Below are 18246 nucleotides of genomic sequence, written 5' to 3' on the forward strand. Positions count from 1 at the left end.
GGGGGGGGGGTGAGGCGTGTCTATTTGCCCTGACCCCGCCCTTGTCGCAATATGCACATGTACACAGGGACTGGCGTTCCTTGGGGCACAGCGAGCAAGTGAATTCGGCCAGCCAGCTGGTTAACCGAGGATTGATCTTTTGATGGGGGTTCCCTCGCATTGCTAACCACAACGGGAATAAACTCCTCTCGCCTTGCGATTCTAGAGGCAGATAACAGACGCTGCCCGTCCCTTATCGCAGGTAGGGTTACTACTGTAGGAGGGATGGTTCAGCCCAAGCGCCGAGAGTGCATATATTTACCGGAATGGGAAAGCTGCAAGAGCGAAGTGATAAAGTTGCGATGGGAGGATTGAAAGGGTGAATTCGCTTGGTCCTCGGGTTTGATTGCTTCCTAATATCCTTCAAGCACGTTTTAGCCCCGGTCCTGTATCATTGCCGTTTCTCCTTAAATATTCCTTAAGTAGATACAAGGCCGCCACCTGAATAGTACCGGAAAGGACAAATGTTTCCTGGAGTTTTTCCCTAGTCCAAGGTGAGAGGAACGTGAACGGACTCCATTGACGTGTGGGCGATAAAGGGTTGAGCCCCTCGTCTCTCAACGCCAATTGTACGCCTACGAAGCAAGAGCGCCGTGACATATCCTGCCTCAAAGACCGTCCGACATGGCCGCTGATGTTGCTACCGCTTTGGCCGCCATACCAACGGCGGAGGGAGCCACAGCCCTCGACAACATTGAGCTGCCTGATTTCGACCCAGCGATCCACCTAGCATTCCAACCGCCTGCTCAACGTCACACGTTCGGCGAAGTAGGACTGCCGAAACCGCATAATGCCCCGGACCTATGTTACACAGACCCATTTCCTCTATTCTCGGAAGAAGGAGTGCGTATCCTGCGGCGCGAGATGCTCGATAAGCGAATGCTAGACAAATATCTCAGGTCCTGGGACCGTGCTCCTGCGTACATCGCTGGCCATGAAAAGGTTGGTCCCTTGTTTGGGTTCTCTCGCAAAGCATAATGGTGAATTATGGATGGTCTGACCTAAGTTCGTGACAAAAAAAAAGACGGCGAAATTCATGTTGCAGGCATGGCAACATCCCGCCACCCAAGCTGCCATCAACAGAGCAGCCGGATTCCCGTTGCGGCGGCTCTATAAAACGGGAGACATTGGGATGGTCAACATTCAGCTGGGTCCAGATGGATTGGCCGGGGTCTATAAGCTTACGGAAATTCCTTTGCCGCCACAATCGCCTTCGGAACTGAAGAAGTCTGAGTACGACAACGTTCCAATCGACTCGTGGCACAAAGACCAGGTTCCCGTCGTGTGCGTGGTCATGCTAAGTGACACAAGTGCGATGCAAGGAGGTGAGACGGCTATCAGAACCGGTGATGGCTCCATCGTCAAGGTCAAAAGTCCAACCATAGGAGGAGCGGTCATCATGCAAGGCGGATGCACCGAGCATGCCGCCTTGCGAGCGACCAACGTGCCGGAGCGCATTAGCATGGTCACCAGTTATACGTTCGCAGATCCCAATCTGGATGACCGGTACTCTTCGCTTCGCAGTGTCGACCCTGCAAATGACGACATTCCCCTGATGTGCAATCTGTTTTTACAGGAGAAGCTCATTCGCCTTCGAGGTCGAATTGATCTAGTTTTGGCGGGCTTGGCAGAGAAAGAGAGCAGTGGGGGGATGATCGAGCGGGAAGAGGTTGAACGATGGGTTAAAGAGCAGACGGACTTTCTGCGGCGCAGTGCATGGGAGATGTTCGAGAGAATTCCAAGTTTCTTACACAAGGATGCGCCGGAAGAAATTATTCGACGATACCTCATCTAGAATATCAAACAGGACAGCAGCTGTTGCAGATTGCCCGATAGAACCGTTCAGTCCAGCGAGTCTAGTGTGTAGTTGAGCATTGCAATCATTTCTGTCTTGTACAAAGTCTGAATCTAAGAGTGATGATGTCCATGGACTGAAGGTTCGTGATCTGTTTTGACGACTAGCGCTATGGGGATGGTACTTTGGTAGTTGTCTTCGCAAATACGTCACATGGAGATATGACCAGCCCGGTAGCTCAGACGGCTATAACCGGCGTGCCTTTGCTTTCCCATTGACGAGCAAGCAGGGTCCAATCGGAATTCGAACTTTGCCAGAGCTCCTGGAGAAAAGTTGACAGGTTGGCGTAGTGCTCAAAACGTGTGTTTGTAGACAACGTCTGACACAACCCACTAATGATCCTCATGCGTCCATCGTCTCCACAGCAAGAAGTTCCGGCAATGAACAGGGGCCATGCCAGATTGTGTAAAGAGGCATTTATGTCGTCAAATTGTTCAAGCACTTTGAAGAGTTTATTGGTATGGACTACCAGGGCTTGTTGACCACCGAGAGACGCGCAAAGGCGAGTGCAGGCGTAAATCATCCCAGCATGATGATATGCTTGGACTAGTCGTATAAAGTCACGCCTGGATGATTTGGTCAACGTCTGACTGAGGGGTCCCGCGGCCAGCAATGTCGAACCACTTGCAAGCTTCAATTCCTCTTCGAGACCTTCAGGTTGCTTCGCATGCTGGGCTTTGTTGAGTGATATGAGAGTGACATTGTGCAAAATTTTGAGAAAGTCCCCGAAAGGAACATCTTGTTGCGCAAGATGTGGCAAAGTGACGTGTTGAATGTGCTCGTAGTCGAATAAGGTTGTGCATGCAAGGACGTCATAAATCGCCAGTTGGTTTTTTAGAAAAATAGTGAGGTCATCATCGGGAGGTCGTTTTAGTGCTAGCGAATTCATCAAGATCCTCGCCGCCTGTCTGTGAGATTGAGCGTGAGATAACTCTGACTTCAGCAGCGAATGATTTGAGAGAATGAGCATGGCAGCTAAGATTCCTGCGGTAATTCCACCATTGGCGTCAATCTGTGAATCATTCGTGTTGCATTCGGTCATCTGGCGTACTCGTTCGGTAATCATAAGAATGGCAGCCTCTCCTGCGTGCTGTGAAAAGCCTGGTGGAAGGCAGTCTTCATGCGACATATGTGCTGCAGAGATAGCAAGAACTGCAAGACGGAGGATTGTATCCTTTTCTGCCAGGGGAATAACTATGCGCTTGTACTCATTCCTCTCCGAGTCCAGCCAGACCATTAGTGGGGCAATATTGGTCGCATAGTATTGCAATAGACGTTTTGCTGTGGATGGGGGAAGTTGCTGAGCCAAAGCGAGGCCGGACTGGTAACTTGGGGCGGGAATGTCTTCTCCAGCACCCCTCAGCAGGGACTGGGACTCGGGAATGAGATGCTGCGGATATTGAGATACATCAGGTGCACTGCGGCCTTTGAAATGGCCGCGAACAGCAATTGCATTCGTCCATCGAAATCTCGGTCCATATCCAGGACATTCGACGCCTTTCCGCGCGCATTTCTTACAAAACGGTAGGGTTCGGTCGCAATGGATACGCCTCCTGTTGCAAACACGGCAATCTGACAGGCAATGTTAAGCAAGAGGGGCCAAGGCGCCCATTCTGATGCGTACCTTTGCTTGCAAGTGGACTCGACGGTAGACTGGATTCTCCGAACACCATTATAGTGATTGAAGATCCATTTCGCGCTTGATCACATGAGTCCCTTTTGACGTACCCGGAGCAAGTACCAAAGACCGATGCGCTGGCTGATGGGAGATGACAGGTAGGTTGAAGAAAGCTTTTTGGAAGAGATCAAGAGAAGACATTCTTGTGGTGACAAGCTTTTGGCTGATAAGCCCCAAGGCTGCGATAAGTGCCAAGCGCCAAGTGCCAAGTGCCAAGCGATGGGCCGTGCGAAGCCAAGCCCACAATCAATACCTCCTGTACCCCATAACTTTGCACGTCGTACGTCGTACTGGAGACGGCAGCTCTCAAAGCACAAATTGTCACTGTCAGTTCAAATATTGCAACAGGGCAAGACGAATAATTCTACGCAAAGAGTACACAGGGTGTCACACTTCCTCAGGTTGCGATACAGCGAAGCGGGAAAATCTCTCATGAAGACCTAACCCCCTGTTCTAAACCAAGATCGCGTATCCGACCAGGCCATCATTATCGTCCTCGAGCACTTGAAACTCGACGAAACTCGACGAGACTGGATGCGCATCGTTGGTGCGAGAACGACTTCGTCGAGTGGGGTTACGGCGCGGCAGGTTCGCCGAGCTCTGGTTTCCTCAGATCGATAGGCGGAGTTGCGCGTGTCATACACCCGAAGTCGAGCGTTCTCATCGAAGGGTCTTTGTCGGGTCTACGATTGCCTGGACTACGACTTCCTTGGGGCCATTGACGATTGACTGAAGCGCGATGATTCCAATTGTGGGTGCCATAAGGGACAGCATTTCCCTACAGTAGTAGATCATTCCAGGCATGGACTCCGACTCCCCCTATGAGCAAAATAAAACCGAAAAGGCACTGATATTCTGACCCGATCATCAAATGGGTAAAAGTGGCATCGGAGGGTTGTGTCCCAGTAAGTACAACTTATCCGGCGTGCCTGAGCTGATAAGTTACAAATACGAGGTATCTGGGGCGACGACTTTCGTGTGGGAACAACCTTTAACCACAAGGCCGGTAAGATTCAAACCTTATCAATTCTGGGAGGAGCACCATGATAACCGATGGTTGACGATTGATTGGTGGAGCATGAGAATCACCTCTCTCAACAAGAGCAAACGGTCATAAACCTTGCCGCGTGGTTTTTCTCCTTTTCTTGCCTCCATCAGGATTAGCTCACGTGAAGCTGTGGAATCCAGGTTTCCCAATTGAGGAAGGATCTCTCACCTCCTTCCTCGGTAGGCCTCCGAGATACACCGTGGCGCCCTATGCTTGATGGCTCCTGCTCTCGACGATTCAACGAAGACATATGACTCATGAGACTGGAATATACTATCTCGCAAAAAGAGGCAGTCTCTTGTAACACTATGAGCGTTGACAGTGTTCCAAATTCACTCTCGTCTGTAAGGAGCGCCGGAACTCTTTTCCTGGCAGCACAGATTTCAAGGAGCTGCCTCTGGGTCTCTAAGAGCACGGCATGCACATTAGCAACGAAACATCCAGCGGAAGCTGCAGCTGCAGCGTGCCCGGAAACGGACTTGGACAAAACAGTATTCCATGTCGAAAGAGGCTTCCAGGTCTCAGTGACCTCGGTACATTGAAAAGGACCCTTGCCCCGATCACAACGGCGGACCTGTTTAAGCCTCCTTGCTATTCAGAAAGGCCGAAGTCTGGCATTGATATCAGCAAATTCCTCAGTCGCGAGGGACGTGTTAGACAACCGTCGTCTCTGAAAGCCAGCGTGGCCGAGTTCGGTGAAGATATGATTAGTCTCGGTACAGGTCGTCCATCGCCAGATACATATCCGTTCGAGAGGATGGAGTTTGCGTATTCCTCGCCCAACGCTACTGCCTGGACTGGTCAGGCGATGAGTATCCATGGCTCTCAAGGGAAGGAGGGAACAGGCATCGTATACAAGCAGGATCCGTCGGCTTCGATCGATCTATCAATCGCGTTGTCCTACGGTTACTCTCTTGGGTCTGAGCAACTCATTCAATACCTTACCACACATGTCTCTCATGTTCATTCTCCGCCCTATTCAGATTGGGAGATATGTCTCACAGGGGGGAACACATCGGCCATGGAGACTGCTTTTCGCAACTTCACTGATCCTGGCGATTTTGTCTTGGTGGAAGAGTACACATACTCCGGGATGATAGAAGCAGCGTCGGCTCTCGGCCTGATTCTAGTTCCTGTGGCAATGGATGCAGACGGGATAAATGCCGACTCGCTAGACAACATCCTATCGACGTGGAATGACTTGCATCAGGGGAACCCGGCACCGAAACTGTTATACACTATACCAACCGGACACAATCCAACTGGCATAACACAGCCTCTGCATCGGCGGCAGGAGATCCTAGATGTTGCTGAGAAACACGACATTCTGATTCTTGAAGACGACCCTTACTATTATCTTCATTTTCCACAAACTCATGGAGACTCAGACTTCCTCTCTCTCCCGTCTTACCTCGCACTCTCCAGAACCGGGCGTGTCATACGACTTGACAGCACATCCAAAATTCTTGCCCCAGGGCTGAGGCTGGGTTGGCTTACGGCTCCAAAGGCCATCGTCGAGACATTTCAAGCGGCGCATGACCTCGGGTTTGTACATCCTAGCGGCCTCAGCCAGGTGGCTGTATACAAGCTAATATCAGAGACGTGGGGACACGATGGGTTTTTGCAATGGCTAAACGTCCTGGCGGGCAACTATCGTGATAAAGCTTCAGCATTGCTTCAAGCGATGGAGAGAGAGCTCGGATGGGGAATATTAGCAGACATTTGCTCCTGGAGCGAAATCCGGGCCGGAATGTTCATTTGGCTGAAAGTTGACTGTAGCACGCTCCCAGACATGTCCGGAACACTGATGGATGCGGAAGCAAGGCAGCAGGCACTTATGAAAATCGAGGACAAGATTTATATGGAAGCGTTGAAGGAAGGGGTGCTAGCCTGTAAAGGCAGCCCCTTTCAAACGCCCCCACTGACTAGCACTGGTGCTATCAATGATGATGGACAATTGTCGGCTGCGCTTGGGACATCCCTGGGTAAGGAAAATGTTGCTGTCTTCCTGCGCCTAACGTTTGCGTCTGCCGAAGCGGCAGACCTTGCCAAGGCAGTTGGGCGTTTGGGAATAGCGCTCCGCAACATCTTCACCCCGAAATCTGGGGAAGCAACTCCAGCGATATCTTTTCAGTGACCCATTGCACCTCATGTGCATCCCACTATTGGTCAGATTGTGGGCACTCTTGATATATTTTTATATTATACCGCTGTAAGATCCTTGAGTTGAACGCGACCACGTGGTAAACAAGAGGGAAGAATCTGGAAAGGTCAAAACGTCCAACTCCGTTAGGATGAGTGCTAATGGCCTAGGTCTAATTATTATGCTGGATGTTTTATCTTCCGACAGGGGACGGCCGATCATCTAGACCCGTCGGACTGATAAGGAGTCTCTATTTATCACCCGGTTTCGGCTGAGGATGGTTCTCTCCGCAAAGGATTCTGTCGCTTCCACCTATCGTATCGATTTACCTTTTCAGGAAGCTCAACCATCTTGATCACAAGTCAACAGGCTATTGCAACCCTGAGGTTCGGTTAGCTGACCTTTCCACCATGGGAACCACGTCGTTGTTTGAATAGTTGGTTATCCCGTCGACGATTTTCTGTCTCCTACATAACCAGAACTCCTCATGGATTCCATCAAGCCCGTGCCTAATCACTCGGTGGAGAAGGTCGGCGAGAAGCGTGTATATGAGGTCCAGGAAGGCGAGGCTTCCTCCGTGATCGAAAATGTTGACTCCCTCAAGCGGCGATTGACGAATCGTCAGATGCAGCTCATAGCAATCGGCGGCTCAATCGGCACGGCGCTCTTCGTCAGCATTGGATATGGGCTCATTGAAGGCGGTCCCGGCAGTCTGTTTATCGCATTCACTCTGTATTCCTGCATTCTCGGTCTCGTCAACAGCTGTATGGCGGAGATGGCAGTGTTCATGCCAGTCAGCGGTTCTTTCATTCGAATGGGATCCAAGTGGGTTGACGAGGCATTCGGATTCATGGTGGGCTGGAACTTTTTCCTTTACGAAGCTGTCTTGATCCCTTGGGAGATCTCAGCTCTCAACCTCGTTCTGACCTATTGGTCCGACAACGTTCCCAAGGTCGCCATATGCATTGGCTGCATCGTTCTCTACGGGTAATCTAATGCCCCACAGTATCATTCCTGGCCATGAGGCTGATATTTCAGATTAATCAATCTCTTCGCTGTCAGATGGTACGGAGAATCCGAGTTCTGGCTTTCTGGCGGCAAGGTTGTTCTAGTCGCGATTGTCTTTGCCTTTACCTTTGTCACAATGGTATGTGCAATTCCACAGTCACATCCGCCGTCGCCGTTCGATAACAGGATGCAGGTCGGAGGTAATCCCAAGCACGATGCATACGGATTTCGTTACTGGAGTAATCCTGGAGTAAATTTTATGTCATATCTACGGCCTTATCTACCATGGTAACTTTTTACAGGCCTTTGCGCCCTACGTCACGACTGGCGCCCTTGGTCGGTTCGAGGGATTCCTGGGCGCGCTTTTTATGGCCGCGTTCACCATTGTTGGGCCGGAGTATGTGGCCATGGTCAGCGGTGAGGCAATGTACCCACGAAAGCACCTGAAAGAGGCCTTCAAGACCGTCTACTGGCGGTTCGGCGTCTTCTTCATCGTCGGAGCTCTTTGCGTCGGCATTGTGGTCCCATACAATGACCCGACACTGAACGCCGTGCTGAACGGAGGTTCCACTGGCACGGCTGGCGCATCCCCGTACGTTATTGCCATGCAGAACATGGGAGTCAGTGTGCTCCCGGACTTGACAAATGCTCTCCTTGTTACGAGCATCTTTTCTGCTGGGAACACCTATGTGTAAGTTGATTGACGGCTTATTTGTGCGAGACGTTGGACTGACGTTGAATCCACAGCTACTGCGCTTCCAGGACGCTCTACGGTCTCTCCCTGGACGGCCATGCTCCGAGGTTCTTGCAAAGATGCACCAAAGCCGGAGTGCCTATTTACTGCTTTTGCGTTACCATGATATTTCCACTCTTGTCCTTGCTCACGCTGGGAACTAGTAGTACCCAAGTTATCACCTGGTGCGCGCTCCTACATCCATTCTGTATCTGACCGGTACTAATGTCAAGCCAGGTTGACAAATCTTACGGAGGCGTCTCAAATCATCGACTTCATCGTGATGGTGAGAATCTCCTTTCTACCTCCGTGTGCTATCCATCTACTAACTAGTCGAATGTGCTTCACAGTGCATCATCTACATCTTCTTCTACCGCGCTATGAAGGCCCAAGGCTACGACCGAAACGCCCTGCCCTACAAGGGCTGGGGCCAGCCGTACGTGGCATGGATCGCCATGATCTTCTTGATCTGCATCATCGGCATCTATGGCTACACCACGTTCCTGCCCGGATGGTGGGACGTCGGGACTTTCTTCTCTTATTACACCATGTGTTTTGTCTGTCCGTTGCTCTACGTGGGCTGGAAAGTCTTTAAGAAAACGAAGCTGGTCAAGCCGGAAGAGGCGGACCTGGTGTGGGAGCGTCCTGTCATCGACGCCTATGAAGCCAGCTTCGTTGAGGTCCCTCTTGGTTTCTGGCAAGAACTTAGACTGCACCTTCCGAAACTGGGCAGGAAGGCTGCATAGATATCGGAAATCGTTCCGCGATACATGTGACGAGAAGCAGGGTTTCCTGACTGAGTGAGAACAGCGCGCAGGTATATATACGTTAAAGAGACAACAAGGAGTGTCTCACTCACCTTTCATACTAGGTAGTCTTGGAAAGATGGCTTTTGGATGATATATATTAAAATGGGACTACATCTGGTTGTCCTTGCGATGGATACGTTACGACTCCCCTGAGACAGCCTTCTTTTCCTCTCGGAGCAAATCAAGCAAAGGACCTTCCGGAACATCCTCACGGTCCAGCATTATCTCCACCATCCTCAAACCGCTGCCACCGGCGATTTCTCTGGCCGAAAGTACTCGCTCAAGGTCACCCCAAGTGCTCACGGTAGCCGTAAAGACGCCATCGTCGGCACCCAGGAAGCGTGGTGCTTGCAGATAGCGCCAACGGGCGATGTCATTGTACCTTTTCTTCAAGCCGTGAATGCATCGTTCGATAGTGTAGCCATCGTTGTTGAGGAGGAAGATTATGACGTCCAGCTTCTCACGTATGATGGTGCTAAGTTCCTGCACGGTCATTTGGAAGCTACCATCGCCGATAAAGAGCACGGTCCGCGCATGGCTGATGCCGTGATAAGCTGAAGAGGCTATAAGCTCCCTCTGGGCTAGAGCCGCGCCCTGGGTTGCGGGAAGCATATATCCAATTGAGAGCCAGGTCACCGGTGCGAACACGCGCGTGTTGCGCGGAAGTACCATCTCTTGAACACCATAGCCTGCAGTGCCTGTTTCGCCGAGGACAATGTCGCCCGGACGTATGAAATTGGCGAGAAGACGCCACAGTTTATCTTGCGTGATGCATTGTTTGCTCGGAAGCGATGAGAAACAAATTTCACGGTCCTCACTAGGCAAGTTGGCAGGTATGCCAGAAGGCTTCAAGTGCATAGCGCTCAGCTCCTGCCGCAGCCGGGAGACACCAAGCTTGGCCCGGATGTCTCGAAAGGTTTGCTCGCCTATCCGAATCTCGTTATCTGTGAAGCTGATGGTGACTGCCTTGGGAGGGATGCTGGTAGAGTCGAAGGTGTTGGTGGAGCTGAAGTGAGGCCCGAAGCATAAGACCAGGTCCGAACTGTCCACGAAAGCCTTCGCCTTTGGATCGTAGCTGCCTCGATAGACTCCATGGACATTGGAAGCCGTCTCGTCCACAAGACCTTTGGCAAAGACCGTTACCCAGGTGGGCCACTTGGTTATCTGGACGATGCTCTGGACGTCTTCGGTGATTCGAAGTGCTCTGCTCTCGCCATCTACCAGAATCATCGGCTGTTTGGCGGCTCTGATCTTCTCCAATATAATTGAAAGGGTCAGGTCGTGAGCCGGTGAGACCATAGTTTCGATTGAAGTGATTTCCGATGACAGAGACTCTGACCATAACCTGCCGGCTTCAACTGGTGCACCCACCAAGTCCACCGGCACCTGGATGTAGACCGGTCTGCTGTGAAAGAGGCATTTCTTCAGAATTGCGTCAATCTGCTCTGGCGCTGATCGAGGGTCCCTGAGGCTCTCCTGTGCCACCGTAATGTGGGCATGCATCTGAGCAAAGCGTTGATAATTGCCGTCAGCAAAGGTGTGGTGCACCTTCAAACGAGAATCCTGAGTAGCTGTTTCGGGGGTGCCGACCACATGGACCACTGCTGCGCGTTCGCAGTATGCACCAGCTACGGCATTGATAGCCGAAAGTTCTCCGACTCCAAACGTGGTTATCAGCGCTCCAACGCCATTAATCCGTGCATAGCCATCAGCAGCGTATCCCGCATCTAGCTCGTTGCAGTTGCCGACCCAATGAAGCCCTGAGGGTTCAATATGATCCAACAAGGTCAGGTTGTAATCACCCGGTACACCGTGGATGGAGCGCACTCCCAGTTGATGGAGGCGTGTGAACAAGTACTCCGCGAGCTTGATTGTGGTAGACATGTTCTGCTTGATTTGTGCACAGTCAGGATCGTCTGAATGGGTAACAGGTCGCCACGAAGTGCTGAGACACTATTCCTAGATTTTGATTGCAAGCCAAACGCTCCAGACTTTGCCGTCGATGATGAGTGGAAGATACATGACATTTTTGTTGTCTTGTCGAAATGCTCAGAATAATAGCGTGAGTGGGCGTCTGTTAGACAAATTTCGGCTGTGTCGCGAGAACTTGCTCGATGGAGACCAGAGTTGGAGCATCGTATACGCACTCATAAACCTCCTTGAACCAGAACTTGACCCTCTCAGGGTGTAAAAACATAATGGAAAAGAGGGGGTAGGATTTTCCCCGGCCATGCGACTCGAAGGATTCGGTTCAGGTGCCGTTGGACATTCCCGCTTGTGTGGCGACGCCTGAAAATCCGAAGCGTCATTCTGGTCATTTGAGTGTCTCTTAGTTTGGCCTCGACTGGGTTTAGTTCTCCTTTATCTGCCTCTGTTTGGAGGCTCCACGCCCTGCCCTGGGATGTACCAAGCATGCCCGGGCTTGCTCACGCCGTACAAATCTTTGCGGATATTTTCCCTTCCATTTCATCAACCTCGATCAGACTCTTGAGAGGGGGGGTCAGACGCACTCGGTACTCAGTCCGACGCTCTAATCTCCTCTTACCCGGCATGCGGCCTCGATGTGGATCCAAATGCGTGGTCAGAATAACCCCGATAGATAGACACGTATGCGGGCTCCCGAACCTGTTTTCATTTTGATGAAAACCTCCCTGGAAATATGACCTGATTCTAGATCCTTGGGCCGGATCAGGAATGAACCAAGAATTCTTAGGCGATAGCTTTGCTCCCTATCTAATGAACCTGGCTGGGGGATAAAGCTCTATGAGCGTCGCGCGATCAGGAGTGTCATATCCGTGTTTGATCTCGACCCTCTGGGCACCTGTCGGCTATCAAAAGCGGATGGGCAGCCTTGAGATATGTGGGCAGCGGCAATCAGCCACATGGAAATCTGGAAGAAAAACGACGACGAGGTGGACAGAGGCCTTCCCGCGTCCACTGAACAAAAGACACGAGTCTTAACACGACCTATTCCATCATTCTCGGACACTCCTGCAATCGCTTCGGGTTCAGAATAGATCTAGACCATCCGAATAGTGAATAGACAACAACTTGCGCTGGGATCAGAGCAGTCGACATGAGGAAACATTGCCGATCTGCGATAAATTTGATGCCCAGAGAGAATGATATTCATGCTGCTTAGCTCCTATCCAGCATCTCCAAAGTGTCTGAGGGGATTTCTCACCCGTGGAATGAGGTCAATGGCCGTCTTTCCCGCTAGCGAAAGGTCTGTGATGGAAGCCAACACATTTGAACGCAGCCTCTGACGCCTACTAATTTCCTTGACACCGGCTGCTGAGCTTTGAAGAGGCAGAAATATATTTGGGCAGAAGAATACTCGATACGTGAGGCTGTGTTTCTGGGGCGCGTGCATGCGCCTGATGCACCAGCCCATCAGCACCTTCGAGCCCCTTTGACCCCGCCGCGGCCTCGCGTTTATTGGGCAAGACTTCGCCTGGCAGCCAAGTCAGAGGTATCCAAACTTCCAGGAGTGAGCCTTGTTCCTCGCCACCATCAAGGCGGTTTTCATCGCCAGGCCTTCTGGAAGGTAGCCTGAACCAACTAGGCGTCGCTTGAAAGACTAGCGGTTATTTGGCTGCCTTACTCCGCGCTCTCAGGATATGCATCTGCTCCAACAACAGAGAGCCTTCATTACTCGCCTACAACAAAAACGAGCGATGGTGGTAACTTAACCAACATCGACCCCGTTGCCTTGGATGATGGATTCGCGCGAAGTCGATGCCGACACTTCACTCTGTAACTGCTGCCGTTCGATAGATTTTAGCAACTCCTTGCTACACCACCATACCGTCGATGCGCCTTATCGCTGGGAAGGTTTGCCTTACCAGCCTTCCGAGCTGAGTGGGAGGTACTATGTGTATGTACATCATCCTGGCATCAGTCAACTTGTCTCCGCTGCCGAGAGAGGTTGCTATTTGTGCATCCAGCTTCGATATGCGCTATGGATTCACAGAGGACACGAGTCTCGCGAGCCTAGACACGACGGCCCTCTTGAGCTTCGCTATTACGAACAGCAGAGCAATAACGAGAACGACGTAGAGGAACTGGAACTCTATTTAGTTGCAAAAACTCTACATGCCGAAGTAAAAGTCCCTTTCAACTTCGTACAGTACTCAAGTGAGTCACGGCTCTTCCCTCTCCCGGTATTTTCGTCTCCTGAGAGCTTGTCTAGCGAAGATGCTCACTTGAACAGAGTCCCTAACAAGAATCCTGCTCAACAAAGCAACGGAGCCGAATCCACGCATTGGTAGTCAAGAAGACTTTCAACTTGCTCGGGAATGGCTCGGCTGTTGCTTAAATCAGCATGGACAATGCAGTGATTCGCACGCAGACCATCCCCCACTCCCAACTCGGGTTCTTGATGTGGATCTTGACGACCGCGGACCAGTCATCCAACTCACCTTGGGTGAAGGTCGAAAGGGCAAATACATCACTCTCAGTCATGTATGGGGTCGTGCTAGAATGTTGACGACGACGATTGCTACAACAAATGACAGAATGAACGGAATCCCAATAGAGAGCTTGCCACAGACCTTCAAGGATGTGGTGACTGTTGCGCGTGAGCTGTCTGTTCGTTTTGTGTGGATCGACAGCCTATGTATAGTCCAAGATTCTGCCCTCGACTGGGAGGTTGAATCCAGAAGGATGGGGGAGTACTATGCGAACTCGCTATTGACCCTGGCAGCCATCAGTGCCTCCAGCAGCTCTGGGGGTCTCTTCAGCAGAAGAAATCCTCTGGAGCTCAGTCCATGCCCCGTGGCGATTAAGCTGCCTGGGTCGAACTCTTATACCTTCGGGTTTTCTAAACCTTCACGAGTCGAAGATCCCAGCAAGAGGACTGACGGTTTTCAGCGTCCACCACTTTGGCAACGCGCCTGGGTCTTGCAAGAACGGCTCTTGTCTCCGCGCCTTTTGATGTTCTCAACAACTCAAATGAGTTGGAGATGCAGGTCAAAGGAAGCGTCCGAACAGACCCCGGAAGGATCGTCAATGTGGATTGGTCGAAGTAACGAAGATCGAGTCGTGAAACCCATCTTGGACCGACTTCAAAGACAAGATAGCGGTGCTACAGAACAGGTAGCCTCCACTACAGATCCCGATATATCGGTATCCGATATGAAAGACATATATGATGCTTGGTATGATCTCATCATGCTTTACGGCAAATGCAACCTCACGTATGCTTCCGACGTCTTCCCTGCCATTTCCGGCATTGCAAGTTCCATCTCTCGCGCCTCTGGAGACTGGTACGTTGCCGGGTTGTGGAAGTCCGACCTCCATCGTGGGCTCATGTGGACGGCTCCTGACTCTACCTCGTCGAGGGCGGACCTGAGGGAATACCGCGCGCCATCCTGGTCCTGGGCATCATTGCCGGCCACTTGCACCTTCTTCGTCCGGGAGCTAATCCAAGACAAGCCAGACGCCAGCTGTATGGACATTGAAGACGTTGTGGTGCATGTCAAGGGAGCGAATCCATTTGGGGAGATCTCTTCTGCAAGACTACAGATCAAAGCTTTCCTCAAACCGGCATGGCCATACTTTCGAGAAGGAGATATCGACCCTCTCTTAGAAGAGATCAAGACCCGCTCGAGATCCGGAGATAGCCTCTTTGACCTGAACACCCTGAACCCAGTCGGCAGGTACACCCCCGACAACATCGATCGAAGGCACATCACCCAGATCTGGTGCTCGCCCGTCATGACGGAAATCCATCCGGCGTCTCGCATGAAGGAAAATCAGATTGGCGCGCAGTGTGTAGCGTTGTACCCACTTGATAAGGAGAGGATGGTCTATATGCGTGTTGGATTCGCGTGGGTTCATGACTTCGAGTGGTTCAGCGATTGCGTCAAGACATCCTACTATGTTGTTTGATCGGCTGACTCTGAGCTGCCACATATCCATATTCCACGGACGGCACATTCTGGACTCCTTCCCTGTCCCTGATGATCTGGGGACAAAAGGCGTCTTTTGCCTCTGAGATCACAAAGACCTCCCTGCGATATTAGCTCAAGCATGAGCAACTGCTTTCTGTCAGAGATTGAGTGGATTGAAATTGTGGATTGTCTATCTACCAGAGGGAGAGGTGTCTATCTATATACCCAAGGGACCTTGAAAATGAAGAGGTCGGGCATTCCTTTCTAGCACTCTCAACCATCCCGACCCAGCGTCAGCAAAGGACCTCAAGGTTGGTTCGGTACCCATGTGACGAATTGCAACAACAGACGAGAATGGAAATTGAGCCAAAAGATGTTAGGGTCAGCTTTCAAACCGCAGGGAGACCTCGAGATGGTCAGCTGTGTAATTATCTTTACAGGCAATTGAATTGAATTCGAGGACACACCACCAGATAACAGCGCTACAATGGGTGACCGCGGTTAAAACCGATATATGCACACCAACCCCTTTTCAGATCTTCCTTCTTTCCAAGAATGCAGTTGGTATCTCAACATACTTGGCTCGCAGATACTCGGCAACATTCTTTCCGAGAATGTCATAAGTGCTGCTGCTCGCAACTCCGCGATCCAGGTGGTCAAATAGCAAGAAATGGACAGCCCAGATATTCGGAAGCTCAAACCTTTCGACTAAACCGCCCTTGTAATCATCACCGAGAAGCTCTTTGATCCTGGCAATCGTCAGAGTCGACCTCAGCCATTCGTACTCTTCCTCGAAGCGGACGTAGAAGCCGACATTGCAATTGGACGATTTGTCTCCGGACCTTGCGTGCACAATATATCCCAGAGGGGCCAAAGTTGTGGGGCCCCAGGACGTCAGAGGCAGCGGGTTTTCAGGGTCATACGATGGCTGATGGCGTAGGTAAGTGTGGGTTTTGGTTGGAATGGGAATATCGAAAGTCTTGTCTGAGAAATGGACGCGATGGGTAACAATTCCTTGAGGAATCAATGCTACCCAGAATTCCTAGAGAATCGACAAATCGAGTCAGCAACAGATTCGATACAAGCCGCCAGATTCTATCGGGATTTCCCTTACATAGTACACCTTTGGAGTGCCTTGGCGCATATCCAAGGTGAACTGCGCCCCAGGGTACGTCTGCATCACCGTATCGACGACCGGCTGTAGGAAGACAGAAGTTTGCAGATCGTCAAGTTTTCGCGCCTGTGCAAAGACTCGGAGGTCGCATGTGGCCGATTCTTGACTGCGCGGATTGGCAGGTGGTCTGCCATTGAGGGACACTCTGAAACAGTGGTATTTCTCGATCGGAAGGATATCTCGGATTTGGGTTTCGAACATGGCGGCCTTCTCTTCGACATCAAGACCCACCACATAGAAATGGGTCTCAGCCTGGTAGCCGCCGATCGCAGTGATGCCGACTTTCGTCGTCGGTGGCGGCGGGAGCCCTTTTGCTCCCGACACTTGCACTCTGTCTGTGCCAATCTGTTCCATTTTAATGTTCGAGAGCTCGGCAACAACATCCTAGGGGGACCATCAGCTATGCATTCGAACGAAGCCTGTCGCGCGAATTCAGGCGGAACGTACCGAGTTGAAATACCAAGGGCCCTGGATTTCATACAGGAGCTGACTTTTGCAAGTCTCCGTCGTCACGACGCCGTTTGATCCCTGCTCTTTGGAAATAGTGCATGTGCCATCTTTTGCAAGTTCTGCAATAGGGTAGCCAAGATTGATAATACTTTTGCCAGTTCCGAGCGATTTGAAGCCCGACCAGTTGGCTCCACATACGTATGCGCCGCACTCGATGAGATGGCCACAGACAAGGGCGCCAGCGAGCTCGTCCAATTGCTCCTCGTTCCAGCCATGCCACCAGATGCCAGCTGCGATGACAGGAGCTGGGTCTGAGACTCGGCCAGTGAGGACAATATCTGCCCCCTCAGACCAAGCCTTTGCAATACCTCGACCCCCGAGGTAGCATTGGGCATAAATAGGATCAAATTCCCAGGTCGAAAATTCTTTATCCGTGGTAAGTCTCTGCAATTTCTCCCCCTTCGTTTGCAGGGTTTTGAGATCTTCGATGTTTACCTCATCACCAGAGACCCAAGCCACTTTCAAATCGAGACCCTTCCGTGCAATGATTTCCCTGACGTGCTTGGTCAAGAGCTCAGTGCCAGAAGCACCGGCATTGGCTGCGAGCTTGATCTTTTTGGCCGCCAGGTGTTCCAAAGCGGGCTCCAGCGATTGAAGAAAGACTGCTTCATAGCCAGGTGCTGTCGGGTCTTGTATTTTCTCTACACCCCGAGTGGTCATGTTATACTCGCTCATCCAGTCGCCGAAGATAACGTCCACATCTTCGTTTTGGGCCATGCGTGCTAGAACTCCATGGTGATCTGTAATTCCTCCTTCGCATCCCCCGATGCGCACGGCGCGACTTTGAATAGATGGCATCGTTGCGTTGAGAATGGACAGTATAAAGAGACTTGGTGTGGAATGTTAGTGCTTTGCGTCCGAGGAAAAACAAAAGCTTGTCGTGACAGGAGTCTGAGCCTTTTATAAGCTTCCTTGCAAGCTGCGAATGACAATGCGCCTTCACGACCCGGACGACTCTAAATCCAAAGAAGCCCTGGAGATTCAACAACCGTCGGATTCGGACTGAGAACCGAGCACCAAGCGGAAAAGCGTGGTGTGCGTTCGATGGCTGAAAATAAGAGACTCCTATAGCTAGCTTTAATACTCCATGGTCCTACCCATCGACAAACACCTCGTGTGGCTTTGCCCAGAGACCAAGTCCTCGGAGGTTTCAATATCCGAGCCTGGCGTCATCAACTCCGAGATACAAGTGTCTGCCAATCAGCTTGGTTGGACAAGTCCTTACCAAGTGAACAGTGGAGAATGGAGAATGGTTAGCGGAAAGTGGGGCAGAACCTGGAGTATACAAGCAAGGGCGAGTGGGAATCCTATGCGCCGTTAGTCCCCGCACAAGCAGCCGAGGCCTTCGACATCAG

At 51.3% G+C, this 18246-nt stretch overlaps 7 protein-coding genes across 7 annotated transcripts; 4 read left to right on the plus strand and 3 right to left on the minus strand.

Annotated features, from left to right (window-relative positions):
- Positions 1-663: 663 nt before the first annotated feature.
- On the plus strand, positions 664-1834 carry A1O5_08560 (uncharacterized protein; the record flags this gene model as incomplete). Its single annotated transcript, XM_007749142.1, has 2 exons — positions 664-981; positions 1064-1834. The coding sequence occupies 2 exons, from the start codon at positions 664-666 to the stop codon at positions 1832-1834; spliced, it is 1089 nt and encodes a 362-aa protein (XP_007747332.1).
- Positions 1835-2072: 238 nt separating this feature from the next.
- A1O5_08561 (uncharacterized protein) lies at positions 2073-3567 on the minus strand (the record flags this gene model as incomplete). Its single annotated transcript, XM_007749143.1, has 2 exons — positions 2073-3466; positions 3519-3567. The coding sequence occupies 2 exons, from the start codon at positions 3565-3567 to the stop codon at positions 2073-2075; spliced, it is 1443 nt and encodes a 480-aa protein (XP_007747333.1).
- A 1471-nt stretch (positions 3568-5038) lies between these two features.
- A1O5_08562 (uncharacterized protein) lies at positions 5039-6757 on the plus strand (the record flags this gene model as incomplete). The annotated part of the gene is made up of 1 exon (XM_007749144.1): positions 5039-6757. The coding sequence occupies one exon, from the start codon at positions 5039-5041 to the stop codon at positions 6755-6757; it is 1719 nt and encodes a 572-aa protein (XP_007747334.1).
- Positions 6758-7250: 493 nt separating this feature from the next.
- Positions 7251-9250, plus strand: A1O5_08563 (uncharacterized protein; the record flags this gene model as incomplete). The annotated part of the gene is made up of 7 exons (XM_007749145.1): positions 7251-7750; positions 7802-7910; positions 7965-8021; positions 8074-8462; positions 8519-8689; positions 8742-8790; positions 8855-9250. 7 exons carry the CDS (start codon positions 7251-7253, stop codon positions 9248-9250), a joined length of 1671 nt encoding a protein of 556 aa, XP_007747335.1.
- Positions 9251-9451: 201 nt separating this feature from the next.
- Positions 9452-11197, minus strand: A1O5_08564 (pyruvate decarboxylase; the record flags this gene model as incomplete). The annotated part of the gene is made up of 1 exon (XM_007749146.1): positions 9452-11197. The coding sequence occupies one exon, from the start codon at positions 11195-11197 to the stop codon at positions 9452-9454; it is 1746 nt and encodes a 581-aa protein (XP_007747336.1).
- Positions 11198-13637: 2440 nt separating this feature from the next.
- A1O5_08565 (uncharacterized protein) lies at positions 13638-15205 on the plus strand (the record flags this gene model as incomplete). Its single annotated transcript, XM_007749147.1, has 2 exons — positions 13638-13777; positions 13831-15205. The coding sequence occupies 2 exons, from the start codon at positions 13638-13640 to the stop codon at positions 15203-15205; spliced, it is 1515 nt and encodes a 504-aa protein (XP_007747337.1).
- Positions 15206-15739: 534 nt separating this feature from the next.
- On the minus strand, positions 15740-17689 carry A1O5_08566 (uncharacterized protein; the record flags this gene model as incomplete). Its single annotated transcript, XM_007749148.1, has 3 exons — positions 15740-16249; positions 16322-16765; positions 16829-17689. 3 exons carry the CDS (start codon positions 17687-17689, stop codon positions 15740-15742), a joined length of 1815 nt encoding a protein of 604 aa, XP_007747338.1.
- Between the last annotated feature and the right edge of the window lie 557 nt (positions 17690-18246).

Source organism: Cladophialophora psammophila (assembly GCF_000585535.1).
Source record: "Cladophialophora psammophila CBS 110553 chromosome Unknown aczJe-supercont1.14, whole genome shotgun sequence".
NCBI classification, from domain to species: Eukaryota; Fungi; Ascomycota; class Eurotiomycetes; order Chaetothyriales; family Herpotrichiellaceae; genus Cladophialophora; species Cladophialophora psammophila.